The sequence below is a fragment of the Anabas testudineus genome, chromosome 16, assembly GCF_900324465.2.
Source record: "Anabas testudineus chromosome 16, fAnaTes1.2, whole genome shotgun sequence".
Classification (NCBI taxonomy): Eukaryota; Metazoa; Chordata; class Actinopteri; order Anabantiformes; family Anabantidae; genus Anabas; species Anabas testudineus.
The window spans coordinates 10,474,852-10,494,983 of NC_046625.1; the positions used below are offsets into that span (position 1 = coordinate 10,474,852).

The 20,132-nt window shown below is 42.1% G+C and overlaps 1 protein-coding gene across 2 annotated transcripts in view; it reads right to left on the bottom strand.

The window, feature by feature from the left end:
- Positions 1 to 1,237: 1,237 nt before the first annotated feature.
- adamtsl4 (ADAMTS-like 4) overlaps positions 1,238 to 20,132 on the bottom strand; it is a 29,101-nt gene continuing 10,206 nt past the window's right edge. The window contains exons 5-18 of one of the 2 annotated variants that reach the window (XR_003299581.1): positions 14,365 to 14,467; positions 9,180 to 9,319; positions 8,549 to 8,753; positions 7,919 to 8,103; positions 6,628 to 6,793; positions 5,738 to 5,983; positions 5,460 to 5,589; positions 4,948 to 5,152; positions 4,481 to 4,654; positions 4,221 to 4,400; positions 3,827 to 4,006; positions 3,454 to 3,601; positions 3,024 to 3,372; positions 1,238 to 2,979 (exon numbers count right to left, since the gene is read on the bottom strand). Coding sequence is in view for 1 of the 2 variants with exons in the window: in XM_026371372.1 (XP_026227157.1) it covers positions 3,242 to 3,372; positions 3,454 to 3,601; positions 3,827 to 4,006; positions 4,221 to 4,400; positions 4,481 to 4,654; positions 4,948 to 5,152; positions 5,460 to 5,589; positions 5,738 to 5,983; positions 6,628 to 6,793; positions 7,919 to 8,103; positions 8,549 to 8,753; positions 9,180 to 9,319; positions 14,365 to 14,467 (2,193 nt within the window). In the remaining variant the exon portion in view is untranslated. Of the gene's footprint in view, positions 3,373 to 3,453; positions 3,602 to 3,826; positions 4,007 to 4,220; positions 4,401 to 4,480; positions 4,655 to 4,947; positions 5,153 to 5,459; positions 5,590 to 5,737; positions 5,984 to 6,627; positions 6,794 to 7,918; positions 8,104 to 8,548; positions 8,754 to 9,179; positions 9,320 to 14,364; positions 14,468 to 20,132 lie in introns of both variants that reach the window. The other variant, XM_026371372.1, reaches the window with a different exon arrangement.

A 20,132-nucleotide genomic window follows, 5' to 3' on the forward strand; every position in this document is an offset into this window, starting at 1 on the left:
CATATCCACCCCACCCACCCCCACACACAGTAGCCTATATCACCACTGAATGGGTTTCTTTTACAAATCCAGCAAGAGGCATGCAACCCCCGGTGCACCCTGAGGAGACAAATGGTGTGCAGGCTGTACGCCCTGCAAGGTGAAGAGGAAACGCACGCAAGTGCAAGACTAGGAAGGAAGAGGGAGGAAAAACTATCTAAACTCCTCAACAGCCAGATTTTTGTAGATTTTACTTTACAATTAGCCTGAAGGGTGTTTGCTGTTTGAAGGCAGCTGCAACCAAACCAGCTGCTTTGTGCTTTACAAAAAACTAACTTAACTAACTAAAGGTAACCAACCTTCTAACAGAAGCAATAAAAATGCAAATGCGATGTCCCCTGTTATTCCCTGGGAATTTGAACCCTACATTCCTCAGATTACACATTTGAGTCATGAGAGTCTAATTCAAGGATGAATGCGTTTACATGAAAAGGGCTTCTAAACGTAACATAGTTTTATACTTGGCTGAATTTAGATTCTGTCATAAGGGAATAAAATCTGCAGACGTTTCAGTGAATTGTGAATAAAACAGGATGAATTCAAACATTTACAGTTTTGGGGTGGGGCCTTCATGGCTACAGCCCTCTGACCTGGTGCACCCCTTTCTAGCCACAGGCCTAACACAGTACAGCAGCATTACATTTTCCTAAAGTTGCTGTGCCCTTTCAACTTTTAAACTCTTGTTTGCTGCGTTCACTTTTTTTTTACTGTTGCCCATTCTTAGCGTGCTCCCACTCCCCCAGTCTCTCCTACATTTAGACCTCAGGCAGCAGGAAATCTGACCTTTCTCAACCTGCTTTTTCATATCATCCACTGTGGGTTTGGAATAATCTGCATGATAAACTTCATTTGGAAACACTTCATATTAGAGAACATATAAAAAAAAGGCTTCACAAGGAAAATCACATTTCAAACTATAATTTTATTTATTTAATATTTTTCAGGTAATATGATGATAACTGCACCGTATGTAAATGTAATAAAACACCTGCATGCATTACTGTTTATCTGTTGATCTAAAATATTTCACCTTTTCTAAAACATGTATTATTTTTCTCCTGAAATGTTAAGTCACAGTTCAGGCTTTGGGATCAAAACCAGACATTTACAGTGTGTCATTTTATCAATGAGAGTCAATGGCGCCACCGTTTGGAGAAAACTTGCTATGTCCTCAAACAACAAAAAACATTACACACCATTTCATTTCTATTATTTCAGATTTATTTAAAACGAAGCATTTAGGTAATAGTTTTTCCACACTGTTTTTTTTTTTGGATGATAAAAAATTGTCTGTGTATCAATAATCTCATAAACTCTGGTGGTAACAAAAAATGCTACAGCCTCTTAAAACAGAAAATAAATTACACTTTCTTTAGATAATAGATAAATTACTATCCTTTTTGTTTTTATATAAAATGTAAATTTTACTACAAGGGATTAGAGAAAATAATGACACATTCGAAGCCGCAATCACAACACACATCCGTACACACAGGCATCAAACACACACAATTCATGAAGTCGATAAAAGTCACTGATTTTCTTGTCAAATATAAAATACAATACTTATATGACAGTTAGATATGAATAAATGCAGCCTACAACAACATTTCTGATAATTCTACTCAGTTATAAACCATAAGCGCTTATTTTGTTCATAAGAAATTATAGACATTAAAACATATTTGACAAATATACAGACTCCTCCTCACAGCTGAGGGGGCAGAATAGGTTTCTTGGTGGGAGGTGTGGGAAACAGGAAGCATGGACACAGAAAAATGAGAAAGACCATTAAAAGAATACTTACACACATATACAGAGGTTGGCATGTCAGAATGCAAAATATCTAGTTTCAAGTTGATCAAATGTTTGCGTTTGTTCAATGTCTCTATCTCAGTGAGGTTTCCTAATTCTACCTTCACTTATTCTCACAGGACAGATTCACCACTTCCTCCCAGGAAAGCGATGAAAAGATGCAACGTGGTGAGGAAACAGGCAAGACATAAAGGTTTTTTAATACCTCAACCCAATTCAGCATGGTGCCATTAAAAACACTCAGTTAAGAGTTCAGCACTTTATGTTTCCAAACCTGTGCGTCATCAAGTTTAGGCTTGAGAGGTGATGTTCTTTACTGTTCTTGTTGTCTACAAAGCCAAAGAAAAGCCCAAAACTAAAATTAATAGAAACTAACATGTCTTGACCAAATAGGCAAGGACTCTTTTAAGTTATTTCTCTGAGCCACAGAACTCCACTGTTGTTGTAAAATGACTAAAAACTCAGAAAATGAGTCTTCAAACTTTAGCTGTGTATTTTAACACCACTTCCACAGCTCCCTCTAGAAAAATAAAGAGAGGGCAGAGTACACAGTAGAGAATCTGTGCTGCTTGTTTAGAATCCATGTCTGATATCCTTCTTGTTTGGGAAGACTCTCACCTCTGTCTTCTCGCTCTAATATATTTTATTTGGTCACGTAGTGCCACTATCCCCTCACTCCTTTGGTTCATCTGTCCAAATACTGAACTGAACAATATGAGGACACTTGAGGAAATATATTTGGCAAATAGAAAAAAGACACACGACATGTAAATGAAATCCTTCTAGCTTAGTTTGGGTGGCCACTGTACTTCAGTGGGGGACTTCTGCAGTGCACAGAAACACAGCAGATCTCTTCCAGTAGATCTACAACACACATATATAACTACTGTATACACAGTTTTTGTAGCACACTCTGTAATTATTTTTCAGCACATAATTAGTGGTATGCAAGCCTGACTAAATCTGTCTTCAGATCCCATAGCTTAGGAGGAATCTTTAAAAAAAAAAGGCTATATTTGCTGTTGAAACACAGCTGAGTCCTCAATGAGCACCTTTCATTGCAATCTCTCAGCCATAGAAATGATCCTCCCAGAGTAGAAAGCACAGCAAATGCATCACTCGTTCCTGTGCTGCATAATGAACATGTTAAAGCTGATATCAGAAACAACCTTAGAGTAATATCTGGCTCTAAGAGACAATATAAACCAATGTACTGGTTACAGGAAGGCTGCTTTTAAAGTGTTTCATCAGACGAATCAGGAAACAGTCAGGGAATGTCATCTGAAGGGCCTTTGCATGTCTACTCTGGGATGTCCATTTCTACAGACCTACGTCATTTCAGGGACGAACGGCCCTTTTGACCTAATCTTGACACCTGATTGGCAGCTCAGTGCCTCTTTGCACGCTGAGCGTTATGAGTACATGAAGCACAGCAGGCGGTCTTGTAGTAGGAGTACACGCACAGTCTGGCCTGCACCACCATCACACAGTTGTGACGTCTGTCCTGGCAGTTTTCATCTGTGATTGAAGAGCAGATGAGAGAGGTTAGTAGGAAGGAAACACATATGAATTGACTATGTTATCAAAGCTCACACCAACCTGCGACTTGAGGACTGCAGGGTATTGTGTTGCAGATTTGCTCCTGTTCCGGTTTCGTGTCAGGATCACATTCAAGGCTGTGCTTTTTGTCTGGTGTTAGACACCGAACCTCCCTCATCTGTAAGCCTTTTCCACAAGAACGTGAGCACTGACAACAGAAGCAGAGACAAATACAAGGTTTAGTTTCTTGTCTGGGGACAAGGAGTTGAACCACCAACCCTAGGGTTCATGTACCACTGCCCTACCAACCGATCCATCATTGTCCAAATATGAAACTGTTAGAAATAGGATGTAACATAATTTTAAAAGGTGTGACTGGCACTGTCTTGTTTTCAACAGTTTATTGTTTCGTTTAGTTCCCCTTCTCTCTCACCGCACTCCACTCTGTCGTAAACCACTGCGGCTGACACTCTCCCATCTCACACTCCTGGACCGCAGCCGGCTTGTCCAGATGTGCACACTCGCTGGCTGGTACGACGGTAAAATCATTCCCCATCTTCTGGACACATATGATGTCTCGTCGCTGAGTTCCATTCCCACACGGGACATTGCACTGGAAAAAACAAGTCAGTTATTTCCTGCACAGGAGCAAAGTATAAGTTATATTACTTTTAAATAAACAAAATATTGACATAGATAAACACACAAAAAGTGCATAAAACACCACATAAAGCACAAATTAAAGTTATTGACAGGCAGTAAACATGAAACAAAATTTACATGAGTCAAAAAAAAAAGAGTTTTCTGTATATTTCTTTGTGTCCTACCTCTGTCCATGGGCTGCTGTACCATATGGTTGTTGCCACACAGGGACCCCCATTGCAGGCCTTCATCTCTGCTGGTTTATCCCCAATGCACTCCCCGGCTCCTGCACCCTCTCGGACCCCTCCTCGAGTCAGACACACCACCTCTCTCCTCTGCACTCCAGGGCCACACTGTGCCGAACACTGAGGGAGATGAAGTGGAGGGTACTGTCAAGTACTGTGAATGCTTGCTTGTTCACTCCTGTTTTGGGTGTTTTACTCACAGTTTTGGACCAGTCAGTGAAGTACCAGTTGGTCACGCACGGCCCCATGTTACACTCCTCAGTTCCGTGTGGGCGCGCCCTAGAGTTGCACTCCTTTTCGTTCACGGCGCTGCCTTCGTCACTGACACAGCGCACGCTCCTTGTCCTCCTCCCTACTCCACAGTCCACTGAGCACTGTAATAGACAGAGAGGAGAAAAAAAGGATGAGAAGAAACAATAGAACTGGCATAAAATTAATCATTAATATTTCCCTTTTTCCTCAGCTTGAATTTACTTACACAAAAGGTTGATGTGGATTCAAGTTTAATATATTTGTCTTCAAAAGGCAAATGGTTGCACAGCAGTAAAAAGACAAAAACACAAACATGTGACAGATGTTTGCATATTGTGGGCCCTGGTACAGCTCTTCTCTTACTGTGTATGCACACACAGATGCATTTCCAGTCACATACTGGTTGCTGACTTACCGTGGTCCAGTCGGAGCTGACCTCCCAGTGGGAGCAGAGGCGGAGCTGGCAGGCCTGTGTAGACTCTGGTCGGGTGAGGTTGGCACAGCGCTGTGGGTGGACCATGGTGGAGCGCTGTCCAAAGCTCTGCCTGCACTGCAGCTGCCTCTGCTGCACCCCGGGGCCACAGGACACACTGCACTCTGACCATGCACTGGTCTCCCAGCTAATAAAATTAAAAAAAAAGTATTATCTAATCATATCTACCTGAAGCATTCAGGTTACTTTTCTGAATGACATGTTGGTATGGACAATCAATTTAAATCCTGAAACTCAAACAAATCACATCTCTGTTTTAACAGTAAAAAAAAAAAACTAAAGGCAATTTAGCTGGAATGTGTGTAACACTCTGAAACGTCATTTGCACTAGAAATAAATACAAATATTATCACTGGATGAATAATTAAATTTAAATTTAAGAAAGAATGTTAATGTAGTGTATATCTCTTCAAGGTAACTGTATCTTTGCTCACAAAGGTGGGCACGAGTGTGTGTTGCAAGGCTCCTCCTCAGGGACTGGTTTGGCTGCAGAGTCACATTTCCTCTCTGGGACTTCCTCGTTTGTGTGACGGTTTATACACACAATGACTCTGTGCTGAGAACCTGCACAGACAGGTGGATGCAGACTTTACTACTTTGTTCTTGTACTTGCATCCAGCAACCAACGGGGGGAGACATCATGTCACTCAAAGGAAGCACATTTATGTAAAATGACATATATGATAATGTATATATCTTATGAGAATCTGACCTTTGCCACAGGAAGCTGAACACTCTGTGAGTTCACCTCTCCACCAAACAAATGGTGACTGCGTGTCCAGTGGCAGGTCAGTGCGAGGAGGGATTCGAGCATTCCTATTGGGTGCAGATCCTCGTTGTATCCTCTCAGGTGTCCATCGGTCTGAAGAAGGGGGAGAAAACTTGGAGGAAGACGGGAAAGAAGGGACTGAGACAGAAGGAGCAAGAGGAGGCTCTTCTACTGACACAGTGAGGGGACCTGGGACATGGGAAATAGACATAAAGACAAAGGACAGAAGAGATGGAGGAGAGAGGCAAAAATGAGGAAACACACATGATGAGCACGATAAAATAAAGATGATGACGATACTTCATTGAACCCTTTAGGGAAAATGAGCAATAAAGTGGGAGGAAATAGGCAAAAGTATGAGTTCTGAAATACTGAGAGTAGCAGAAAGTAGTGAGTCAGAGGCTAATAATGAGGTCATGATGAGGTCAGAGTCTCAGCGGACATGTGAACCAGATAGTCCTATCTAGGTCATACACAAATACACAAACACATTTTTACAACAATCCCTCCCACTCGGCCTACAACCACACCCATTCTAATCAATAAACACATCAATCACTTGACACTTGGTGTTTTCTTGGGTAATTTGGAAAGTATGAATCTTACGAACTTGTGTTTGATTTAGTCGTTGATTCAGTTTTGCCACTGACTGATTAAACTGTACTGTACATACACTCCCTTCCAATGTTTTTAGTCTATGACAAAAATAAAGGAGCTGGTCTCACTGTATTAATACTTTTGGAAGGGGGTATGTGTCCTCTATGTCCATGCTACTGTCAAAACAGAGCTTGGGAAACACAAAAGAGTTGGAAGCCGAAAAAGCAATGACTTACTGCGAAGGGGTGCCCTTGCTGGCTCTCGTTCCCTTGGCCTTTCCCTGGGTGCCTCCCTGGCTGGCTCCCTCTGTCTTTCCGTGAGCCTCTCCCTGTCTCCCTCCTTTTTCTCCACAGGGATGTAAAACTCATAGTCAATGCCAGGGTTCTCCTTGTGGGAAATTATCTGAAAAAAGCAAGCAGCAAAACAGGGAGGTCAGAAAAGGAGCACGATGAGTTTAGCAAGAGCCATGGGGAGTCTGTGCAAATATTTTACTTATATTATTTATAACTAATCTATAATACTTATTATAGATTAGTGAGTGTGGAGTCGATGGTAAATTAATGTGGATCTGAATACTTCGTCAAGTGACTGTCTTGTTTGTCACTATCTGTCCTTCCTTTGACTATGAAACTCTGCAGCCCATCTTACAAGACAATATGAAAGAGTCAAGGTTATCTAAAGTCAATCACCAGTCCCACGGCAACAGCCATTTAATCTGCTATATTTTACTTGATGTCATTTGATCAGTGGCTCGACAGCATATGAGAGTGCAGCACTTGGGTGCAGAGTGAAATATTATTGGATGAACTGTTATGTCATTGGGTAAAAGCATTTCTCAGAGGATGAATCCCAAAACCTGTCTGTTTTGCTGAGAGACTGATGCCACTCTCATGCATGAACTGCAAATATGTGGCTGGCACCTTGGCAGCTTAGCCTCTTAACTCCTACTAAACCACAGTTTTTGGACTGATTAAACCAACTAGAAATGTTAATTTGGGGGTTTCAAAGGTTCTGGTTGTTTGATTTTCCTGATGAAATCGATGACATTTTTTGATGTAACGTGTAAGCAGTAGGTGTAGCTGACTGCATATTTGTGCTTTATCTGTAGCAGAATGGGGTTTATTTTTATGTTTTATTTCTATATCCAGAGAATCAAAATTTGTCCTTGGTGAGTGCTCTGTATTTTTACCCCCGTTTGCCCTGTAACTACTGGATGTAAAACTGCACATGACTCATGTTCTTTAATAAGATCTTAGCCTAAGGTTAGAGCTGTTATTATTAAGCTGTAGATAGTCTGCCGTGGTTCAGGTCAAGCTTTAGTGTAGCTGTTTTTATCCCGCCAAAATGCTAAAACAATGCTGCCTATCTGGGGGATCTTCACACAAATCCGGACAGCATAGCCTTGACTTTGCTCCAGTGTTATACATGTGCGTGTCTGTGTGTGATTCTTAACTTAATTTCGGCGTGCCCCGGTTCATGTTTGCTTACAGGCTAAAAATAAATGCCTTCCTGTGTTCTTGTACTTACATATAGCTGTAGCTGTGTGGTGGTCGGTCCTGGGGCACTAAGGGATTCTCCTTTCTCTTCTTCCCCTTTCGCCTGTGCTCTAGGTCGGGTGTAGGTGAAGGTAGTCCCCCCTGCCTGGTACTCTCCTGGAGGGTCCACAGCCCAACGCCCGTTCACCACTGAAGCCCCCGTACCACTCCTCATGGCTACAGAAATGTGTGTGGGTGTAGGAATGTCAGAAGGAGAGAAATGAGAAATAGATCAAGATTTTAGTTAAGCTTTCTTTTCTTATTTTGACCTTATTTAGTCTGCTGAATTCTTAGGAATCCCCTATAAGCTCCAGCATGCTCTCAGACAGACAAACACAGTACTGTCTCGTTACCAAACAGGGGGCTGGCAGGACAACACTCACCCATACACACTTCACTGGCTCCTTATGAGCTCTAACAATACTAGTTTTATCTGCCCTGAGCCTGCACGGCCACAAAATTTACAATCATAGATTGAGCCAGCTCACTCATAGGCCAAATCTCATTCCCAAATCCGCAATTTCCTCGCCAACGTCTCACTTTTACTGGAGCTGTAAATGGTATTTTTTACAAAATCTTAAACTGCACATGTGTGTATGAGAGAGTGTGTACGACATCTTACCCAGGTAGTTAGGGCTTGCTCGTCTCTCTGTGATGTTAATGAATGTAGCTCCAGGCGGGATATCCAGGATCTTGTGGTAACCGAGGGGGACCGTGACATTTTGGAAGCTCCCTGTCACCTTACGACAGGAGACCTCCCGCCCACCACACACTCCACACTTGTCAATCACAGAGCCAGAGCCTAGTACCCCATCACAACCCTCAGTCTGGAAAGGATAGAAGGTGAAAAGATATGAGTGATGGGTTAGACAATGTGGGGGCAAAAGCGGGGTAGGGGAATAAGGGAGATGTGGGAGAAGGGGTGGGTCCTTGTTGACATTTCACATCCACTGCCAGTGTTTATTTCACTGTTGTTTGTATAAATTGGTAACTGTTACTTGTCAGATTCCTGCCAGAAACAGACGCTTGGAATGAAAGAAAAATCTGTGGGTAAGAGTGCAAATGAGAGAGAGAAACTGAGAAGAGTCCCAGAGTAGGGCAATAAAAAACACTGGACACTCTCCGAATCTGAATGCAAGCAGCAGACTTGAATCTAAGAGAGCCAAGTTCTGGACTTTGTCAGCTAAAAGCAGAGGCTTGGGCTCAGACACCTGAAGCAAACATCTCACACATGCACAATTAAATCCCCTTACCAGACACTGTCCTTCCACACACACATCGCTTGAGCTGACATTGAAGCAGGGGGTCCCATCTCTGACACGCTCAGCCTGACGAACATAGAAACGATAGCCCACTGGTCTGCAGGTAAGCTCGCACTGCTTGTCCACACCAACTGAAACATTAAAAAAATACAACAATAGGATTATTGCACAACATAAGTGTTTTTTTTAAGTGTCAGTGACTCCAAGATCTCCTGAGGGTGTGCAGTTTCTGTATGCATCTGCCTGGCGAGGACAAGGTGCAGCTGGGCGATTGAACGTCTTTCCATGTGGTCAGGAAACCGAGGCAAGATCATATAACCTCTGACAGTCAGACAGTGAGAGAGTGATTAGCAATTTCCCCTGCTGCTCACTTGTGAGTGCACTCACTGCTGAACTTTTGCACGACAGACAAACCCAGGAGAGTGCTGTAAACATAAGCTTGAGCAAGTTTAGGTTTAAGAGAGGAACCCACAGTGCAGGGAGACATATATGTGCAAAGAGAGAAGGAAAGAATCAGTCAACAAGAAAATCCGGTCAAGTTAAGAAAGGAAATGAAAAGGCTTTCAATGCTCAAATAGACAAGTGCAGAATACAGAGGGGTAGTGAGCATACAAAAAAAGTAGAGAAAGGAGAAGTGTCAGTGTCAGTAGGTGTCTTCTTTAAGTGAACTAGTGAGTTTCAAAGGTGTTAGTAGGTGTATTTCTGAACTCCCTACAAAGTCAGGCTAGTCTGACGGATATGCAAGTTTTCTCAGTCATAAAGTATAAAAGTGAATACACACGCTCTGGTCAGACACTGATTGATACCACCTGGTGTTCATAATGTTATGGTGGACAAGGGTCATCCTGGGAAAATGTAAAGCTGGCGTCAGAACACACAGGCCACTGTAGCTGTGTAACTGCAGACCAGGCAGAAGACCCATGATGACCCCTGTCCATCACAACATTATAAACACCAGGTGGTATTAATCATTGGCTGATCTGTGTGTACATATTGTTTTGGACTTTGAAATGTTGACTTTTTTTGTATGCTGTCAAAATTACAGCAGAAATGTATCCACTATTAAATTCAAAAGAAATCACTTTGCCAAGAGTGGTTAAAAACTTTTCTACATGTATTATTCTATCATTGAAACCTTTTTTGTTTTTGATGGTTTTAAAGGTTTCTTTCCAAAAAACTACTTTATAAAAATTTCCATGTCAAAATGATCACATTGTGGTTTTAATAGCATGAGTTCTTCTCCCAGTTAAAAAAGACAAGACCAGCAAATAATCCAGACCCCCCCTCCCTTCACTTTAATAGTGAAGAGATTCATAAGAGATAAGCCAGAACAAGAGAGGAGAGAAAACCCAGACCCATGATTTGTGAGTCCAAGAGAGACTTCAAGTGTGTAGTATGTAGTGAAAACAAAAGACATTAATATGCTTTCACAGGATCACTGTAGTTCTCTGAAAGTACAACAATGCTTCACCATGTACAATTTAAGCAGAAGAAAAGTTAATGAAGAAGGAAAGTCTCCGCACAGAAGAGATGGATTAGTACAACTGGACCACTAGTTTTATTGTTCTCCATTTCACCAGTATGACATAAATACGATGTAAAAAAAAACATTTCAGTGTTCACTCTGCCTTTTCAGTGGAAAGGCAGAGTGAACCAAGAATTACCTTAAAGTGAAGAAGTGGACTATGAGGCTTTCTTTAGTTTAAAATGTGGCTGAGTCATGGCCACAAACAAAAAAAAGTGAAAAAGATAATTTCTTATTGAGAGAGCTGCACAGTGCAGTAATATATAACTACAAATACAATTTACTTAAATCGTAAATACACTGCTGAAATGTATTGGTGGTAAACATCAGTTCCAAAATACCTTTAAGACTTAGAATGAATGCTGTGGATATTTCTAAAAGAAGGTGAGAGACACATATGAAACAGAAGAAAACAGAGTGCTTTACCAACAAACAACAGTATATCATCAGCATATGTGGAAACGTCTTGGCCCCAATCAGAGAACTATGGGGTTTTATATTTAGGATTTTTATATTTAAACTCAGCTTGTCTCAAGATTAATCGAACCTTTAGAATCTTTGTGTAATTGCATTGTATTTGATCAGAAAAGGAACCTACTTTTTAAATTCATAATAATAAAATGTGGGACATAAAATATAGAAGTCTGCTATGTTTGGTGCTTTTGATTAACACACTGATGCCTCGTTAGCCATGTCTGACTACTGTGCAGTAATGTGTATGACAGTATGCCCAGCTTGCTTGCCATCCCTCTTTTGCTGTTGTCTAGGGAAAGGGAGGCGGTGTTCCCACCCTGTCTCCCTGCACCCTTGTTCTCCCTTTCCATCTGTCACAGTTATCTTTGAGAGATTAGACTGGAGACAGGGACAGAAAAGGGAGCTAAAAGTAGGAGACATGTTCTTCATGCCTCTATCTCTGTATGTTACAGTTTCTCTTCTGCCTTTCCTGAAGTCATGCTCAAGTATTCTCCAACTTCTAATCACTTTGAATCTGTTCTCCCTATTTTGGTCTTTCACTTGTCTCTTGTTCTCTCTGCTTCTATTTCTCTCTTTGCCTCGATCTCTGACCTCTCTTTCTCTTCCACTATCTCCCTCTCCCTCTCTGAGCTTAGTGTTCAGACAGTGGAATATATGTTGTCTAAATATACTTCCCCACTATCTCTCCGTCTAAACAAACTCCAGCAGGGAGAGAGAAAGAGAGAGGCAGTGGGACAGGAAGAGGGGAGGATGGGTGGGCCTAGAGGGGATGGGGCCTGAAAAAAAGTGAATATTCAAGTAAAACAACACCTGCACGTGCTGAGCTTCCAAAACTGCAGAGATACTGCTTTCAGAGCTGAGCTTATAGAGGGGAAATTAGTGGGAACAATCACTTCTGTGATTTTTAACCACAGTGGCAACTTAAGCTCTCAGTTCCAAACCATAGACAACAGCACTGTCACCTTGCAGGCATGATGAGACATATATTAGCAGGAGTCACAGAGTTTGACATGAATACTAACAGGAAATCCACGCAGCACTCAACAGATGAGTGCAGCTGGACATTAATGACTAATACACTATTCAGAGCTGAAATACACACACAGTCCTCACAGCCTCCAGTTTGTTGATGGGAAACTAGATATGAAGGTTTGGGTTGTAGCCAGTGGGAGCAGACTGAAGTGAACAACGTGATGAAGTTTACTTAGCAGGGTGGAAAAAGATCATCTCCAGCACAGAAAGAGTCTGTCTGACTCAGCCTAAGTCACCTGAACATACATTAGACAAAGAACGGCATCTATCGTCATCACAGTCTTATCACAACCACCAAAATTATGACTTCTGGTCATTTGGTGACTTGTTCCAAAAACGAAACAGTTTGTCCCTTTCAGTGGTGACCTCTGTTTTTCCTCTCCCTTCTCTTTGTCCAGTCCTCTCAATCTTCTCCGAAGATCTCAAGGACATAGTAGCTAGAGTGGATTAAATCTTTAATGTTCATTTGTTCAGTCTGAGTTGGTCAGAGGACAAAAACACACAGCTGCAAAAATTAGAGCAGCTCAAATTATAATAAAATCAGTAATCTTTCTTTTTCCCCTCGCAAACTTATAGAAATGGTGATCGGGGGTTAAAGGGATTAGACAAGACAAACGATCTGTTCCTAATATTTCCCGTTCAAGTTGGTTTTCCATCTGTTAGTTATCTATACTCACTTCTCTGATGCTGGGTGCAGAATGATTATCTGAGCTCAAGTTTGGCAAGTGGTGGGGTAAATGCAGGGCAGGTTGCCATTATGGACTACCACATGCATTCAGACAACTAGTTTATACACACAGTCATACTCCTTATTCACACACATTCAGTCTTTGTCACTGTCGTCACTGTAAAAATGTGAGCTGCAAACCAAACAACGAGCTGGACATGGGATCAACCGAGTTGTGCAATAATTCTCTGTTTTGTCCTGACAAATCTGATCTATTTTTAATATAAAAGCACAAGTCAGTGCAGCCTTAACCTTCAGTGTTCACGCTGCCATGCTGTAGTTTTATAGATTAAATGGTTTGTGTGTGTGATATTTACTTTTGTGTATCATGTATATTTGGTGAAGTGTATGTGCATGTATAAATGTGATGCTGGTCTAGTGTGTCTAGCTCTGTGCTGTCACAGCGTGTGTGTTGAGGAACTTCAGCCGGCTGATGCAGTAATCAGACACACAGACACACAAACATACACGCACTAACATTTTTCCACATATTATCTCAGATCCATTAAGCCATTTGTCTACAGTACAGGCACACTAGCCAGTAAAGTCACTGTGTAAATACACAGGGGCCCATACACATATTTATACTGACAAATACTGTTGATATCATCTCACAGCTGTGTTTCTCTCTTCTCATTCCTTCCTCCAGTCTCTCATTCCCATACCTCCATGTGTGTAATATTCCTTCTATCCACTCCTTTTTTTGTCAAATTCCTCATATATTGTAGCTGCTTTGTGTTTTATTCTATTCTATTCTTTCTTTCCCTCCGGCATTAGAAAACCAAGATAAACAGGCACAAACTCCAGCGTGCTGAACTACTGTACACTTAGCAAGAGAGTAAACAAGCACATCCATTCACACATACGGAGAAACAAAGGCACGCACACACAAGCCACGTCGCCTCCCTTTACTTCCAGCGGTCATGTGACTAAACACTTGCATCCCATCACCTCTCACCTCCATCTCTCTCTCTCTCTCTGTATTTCTCTTCCCTCCTTTCTCTCCTTCTTTATCTCATTCTGCAGGAATCTGAGTGCTTAGTCAGAGCTGGGAGGAGAAGCTTGGCACGAGAGAAAGGGAGAAAGGGAGATGTTGGACAAATGAGAGGAAAATGAGAGGAGGGAGAGTGTTTTGCACAACGAATAAAAGCAGATTGAGTTCCCGTCATTCTCTTTTGCTCTTGACTCTCACCACCCTCGATGCTCCATGTAGATGCTCCAATGAGGAGAGGGGATTGTGGTGGGTTGGGCATGCAGTGGAGGCCTGCCAAGGCACACTAATACCACAGCAAATTTAACTCACTTATACGCACATTATACTGATGCTGTTTTATCCCTCCCCCTCCTCGCCTATAAGCCTATTGTCATATTGAAGTACTGTGCAGCTAAATTCAAAGCTGTGTTAAGTCAGTCCTCACCCTCAGTGAAAGGTTCCCAGTCATAGAGGCGACCCATGAACTCTTGGGTGTTAAAGGCTGCACACTGCTCTGCTCTGGAGTCCAACGCACCTCCTCCACACACCTGGAGAGCAGAAACAGAGAGAAAAGAGAAAAAAAGTCAAAAAGTTAGTGCCACACATTGAATTATTATGAAATCACCCAGCTATTAAACCTGATTCTCTCCCAGTCCCCGGAGAAGTAAGGGTGGAGTGGACTGTTGTGAGGAGAAGGGGAGGAAAAACTGCTAATAAAGAAGGGGAGAATTATATTGAGGATCATGGCACTAAGCACAAACACGCTATACTCCTATACACAAACACACACACACACACACACTCACACATAGTCTCCATGGTGCTCTTGGCAGTCAGCGAGTGTATTAGAACCATATGGAAATACTAGATTTTTTGGAAGCGGCTGCTGACATAAACCCACAGTGGCTCTCAGCTCATGACCATTTAATGTGACTGTGTGAGCACATGTGCGTGTGTGTTTGAGCACATGTTCAACTCGTGCTCGTTCAAGCATGGTCCTTACGGAGTCGTTTAGTGGAAAGGATTTCGGCATACCTCCTCATAAAGGACGACTAACACTGGGGCTGACGCAGCTCTCCAGGTTTACCCAGTGCTGACCATAACTCAGTATGATTTGCCCCAGTGCTGCAGGACACACACACACACACACACAATAGGGTAAATATATAATATAATAACTGCATTTACTCAGGTTCTATTATGTACCTAAGTGTTTCCATTGTATGTGGACTTGTCCAACAACCACAGGATTTCAGAGAGTAATATTGTACTTGTAGCTGGCTATGCCAGTGGTGTGGCTCTTGGATGGTTGAAACACTTTTTGGTTTATGACCAAATAACTACAAAACCTATGAGACTCCCATCATTCTCTTTACATTTAGTCATTTGGTGGACATTTTTATCCAAAGCGAGGTACAAGTGAGGTACAAGGCAAGCAAAATATCTAGGCCAAGGAGAAGAACTTTAAAGTAAAGTGCTCTAGGAAGAACTGGTTCATTTTCATGAGGTGCAAGTGCAGGATTTTTTTTTTACAATTTAGGTGCAGAGAAAGTTGTGGAACAGTTCTGTTTTCAGCAGCTCTTTGAAAACTGGGAGTGAGGCTGCTGGGCGTGCAGAGGTGGGTAGGTCGTGGAACCACAGAGCTGAAAAGTTTAGCCTGGGATCTTTTGAGGTGAAGTGAGGGAACCACAAGACGTCATTCTCTGGTAGAGGGCAATGCAGGGGAGGGACTGTAGACCCAAATGAGGGAGTTAAGGTGGTTAGCTATTAAGTTAACCACTTCGTAGACAAGGGTCAGGGCTTTGAACCTGATGCAGGCAGCTACAGAAAGCCAGTGAAGAGAGAAAGTGGTGTAACGTGACACGGCAGTAGTCGAGACAAGATAAGACTAGAGGCAGAGGAGATGTGGTTGGTAACGCTAAGTTGATTATCAATGATCATCCCCAGGTATCTGGCAGACCTACTGGGACAATCACTGAAGACTCATAGTAGTTAGTGTCCACTGTGTAAATGCACAGGTAGACCAAAGATAGCAACCAATGACCAGTGTTTAACACCAGCATGTTAGCAGTTTAGTTAATTTTCAGATGAATGCAGTGATGCATCCGTTTTAAAAATGCAGTACCGGTAATTTAATTGTCCAGCTAGCTCAGCTTAGCATTAAGACTGAAGGGAGCCTGACTCTGGCCAGAGGTAACAATTCCACCTAAAACACCTCTAAAGTAAACCCATGCTACTGTTACTTTCTACGCACCCACTTAATCAAACTATTTTGTTAAATGCCTTTCTTAAACCTCTGTAATTTTACTTAAAAACAGTTTCAATGCTGTGTATTTATTTTTAAATAGAGCATTTTCACATTATTATGCTTTTACTTTACCTACTTTTTACATTAAGCAAAGGATCGGAAGACTTATTCCAGCTGTGCACACTCAGGTATTGCTACTCTGAGAAGCCACAACCTTCCTGCCTGGTCAAACACCCACTGAGTTTACAACCTTCTGATATACAGCTGGTCCAGGCACTAAACACACACACACACACACACACACACACACACACACACACACACACACACACACACACACACACTCTTACATGCTGCACACAGAGCTCCCAGATCTCCTTTCAACTTTAATCTCTGGCAGCTCTGCAATCTTTTTGTCTTTTTCTCCTCTCTTTGTTTGATTCGTTCCTCTATTTCTTTTTTTCTGGACCACTCTTCACTTACACAGCTGTCACAAACAGCTGGAAACCTCCTAGTCACTCTAGGGCAAGGGGAATAGTCGAGTTCTTGCACGCACACACACACACACACACACACACACACACACACACACACACCTACAGTTCCCATGTGAACAAGCCTCTTCAACAGTGTAACTATCATGGATAAAATGTTAGAGCATGTACTCACTGACACATGCCTTGCTGAGTCTCCCACTTACACTGCGCATTGGTGTGTGTGTGTGTGTAGTAATGCACAAGGCTGTCATGTCATAAGCCACTCATAAGGAGCATCTGTTGTTTCTGTTCTGGCAAAGTGTGAAACTAGCTTGTTGAACTTTATGTGGTGCGCTCCGCCACAGTTTCACACTGCTGAAACAGACTTATTCTTGTTTTTATTTTATGTTACAGTCTTTTTACGAGAGTGTGTTCGAGCTGCGTCCACTGAGCACGAGTATGTGAGCACTTCATGGTCAGCGTAAGCATGTGACCTGATGTTTTTCAAGTAACCGTGTAAATCGGCCCGGATGTGTGTGAAATGCGGTTGGTAATGGTTGTAAATATTTCTGTCTGACATAAACATGTTGGGCCCCATTTTACACTAGATAGGTTCTGTGCATCAGTGCATGTGTGGGCCTGTAAGAGCATAAACAAGGAGTGGACAACAACCCCAAACACACAGGGATGGTGAGTGTGCAGCAGTGGAGTAGAAAAAGGCAGAAAGTGCCTCCCTCAACTGTATGCATTACTGCTACAGGCTAAGTGGATTCTCCTGCCTAAAAAGTTTAAGGTGTGTAAAACCGAGGGAGTCTAATGGACTGTATGGAGAAAAGAGGGAGGGGTGGTGAAGTCTGTAAAAAAACAGAGCGAAGACGTGTTCACTGGTGTTTCAGGGTTCTGGAGGAGAACATGTATGTTAATGTAAATGCTGTTATAGTGTGTAGAGTTAGGGTTCAGCTCATTACCACCATGAAGAGCATGGGTCACAGATGGAGGGAAAAAGGAGTAATAGAGTAACTTTTATAGGAGCACACTACTTAAAGAAGGTGGGCGGTTTGTGGCAGGTTTTCTGCAATTTAAGTAAAATCAATCACTTAAGAAAACAGAGTTGTAAAACTTTACTGGCCTCACACCAGTAAATCAACCTCTGCATCGATCAATTACATGAAATTAAATATAACTATGAACTGTTTATGAGTTTCTGGATGTCAGGTTTCTACTCATTGTGCTCTGATTCACTCTGATGCACTTATTTTCTTTATAAGTGCTGATTGAAATGACTTAAGCTTGGTGAAGGATGAGTTGAAGCAGAGAGCAGGTGAAAGAAAAGTGAATACAGCTGGTGAAACAGAGTCTGTGTTTTTCTACGGGAGCTGTGAAAGTTATAGACGTGTTTTACTACTGGAGAGGCGAGATGAGAGAGAAGGTCTGTGTGCACATATAGGAGCATGTGAAGGACGAGGGGGGAGTTAATGCCTGAGGGCTAAAGACTTTGTTCTGTGCACACACACACACACACACACACACACACACAAATGCCAACACACACAAGCCAGGGTCCTGATCGCACATTACACTCTTATGTGAAATACAAACACCAGACGAGACCAATGAGTTTTGAGGGGGAACAGATTATGTGAACCTTTCACCACATGTGTGTTTTCGTAAGAAAAGCCCAGGTGACACATCGTCGTCATCCTGCTGAATGCACAGTCATTCTCCAAGCAAGTCTCTTCCTGCACAGCAGACAACATTGCCTCAGTGGTGCACACAGGTTAAGGCTGGCTGGTCATTCCTCAAGCATTACAGCAGCCTCTCATAGACCAAACAACTGACCGCTGGCCCCTGCAGCTGTAAATCAATATCACGCAGGACTAATCACTGTACACAGGGACACAAATCCATCACATATGTTAAGATGTGTGTGTGCACGCTCACATATGTGTTTGTTCTCAGCGATTAACATTCCCCAGCTAATCTTGTGACCATCGCCGTGTGTCGGTGCTTTGCCGAGCACCACCCCGACTCCAGCCTTGACCCCAGGGGAAGTCAGGAGTCGTCCAGAGGAAACACCGCTCATCTATAAACAAAGGCCGAAGGAGCAGGCAAAGTGGATAAAAGAAATTTGTTTCCGAGCCTTAAAACTGTTTAATTGTTCCAGGCAAAGAAAAGAAGAAGAAAAACATACAAGATAAACACTGTAACCACAAGATCAATTGAAACCAGAACCCTGCTCTAAAGCACTGATCTCGAGAGTCTATCCATGTTCCTGTTTCTATGTAACTGTACAAACCCACATCATCGTGGTTTCATGCGCACTGATGACTCTTGATTTAACACATCATTTCACAATATTTGAGGGGATATTTTAGAGAAAAGCATTAAGAGTGAATAGCTTCAATTCTCAGAACTCATTTTGAACAACAGTTCCCGAAATCCATACAGAACTTCATGAACAAGCTTTTACTGTATCCAGTGATGCTGCTTCCTCTGTCTGTCTGCAGTTTCACATAGAAAAATGCGGTTTGTTTCTGTGTTCTGAAATAAATGCTGCAAAGTTGTACACCACTGCTGAGCCAAAAGCACAAGAAAAGTTGGCTCCAATATGAAGAAGTACGTTTTGGGGTTCTGTCCTGTGAAGTTCTGACGAGTTCACTACAGCTTGTTTGCAGAGGAAGTCCTGGAAGATTATTGAGTGGCCGTCACAGGAACCTGACCTGAACCTTGTAGAAAATCTCTGTGGGGATTAGAAGCAGATGGTCGCAGCACACAATCCCAAGAACATCACCACTTGTAGTCATATTTTTATACTATTTAAATTGTTCATTGCATTATATGTTATGTTCTTTATCTGTAATGACACTGTGTCATGGATGCAGGTTCTGACCAGGAGTTAATATAATGCTTCCCAGCTTGAAAGGAGTTAGTTCAAGCAGTGGAAAACAGCCTGGCTCTGCCCGAATGTAACAAAATCTTCTTACCGGTACCTCTATTGCTCACTATTTCACATGTTCTGTCTTGTTTATTTAATGCGTACCATAACTAAAGTGTTAAAACCCCATGTTTTGGTTTTATGGGTTATGTGCCAGACTATTTCCTGGAGTCTTTTCATCGCTGTTTTTGCACTTCACTTTTCCGACGGATTAAGAAAACAAGATTAAACATGTTAATTACTCAGCTTCAGAGGGGCTGCTAGGTTACTTTGGACAGAGCAAGGGTTGATGTTTCCCTGTTGCCAGTATTTGAGCAAAGCTAATTGATGGCTGCTGCTTCATAGTTAGCGTACAGACATGAATTCCAAAAAAGTATTGATCTACAGAGTAAGAAATGAAAGAACGAAAGAAAAGAAACATGAAAGAAATGTCTGAGGTGAATCCAGCGCACACAGAAGCTCATGTAAACAGATGTTAACAAGCATAGGGGGCCTGTTTTACTGTAGAAAAGCAGGCATCGCTGCTTGTTAAAGTTCTAAGAGAAAGAAAGCAC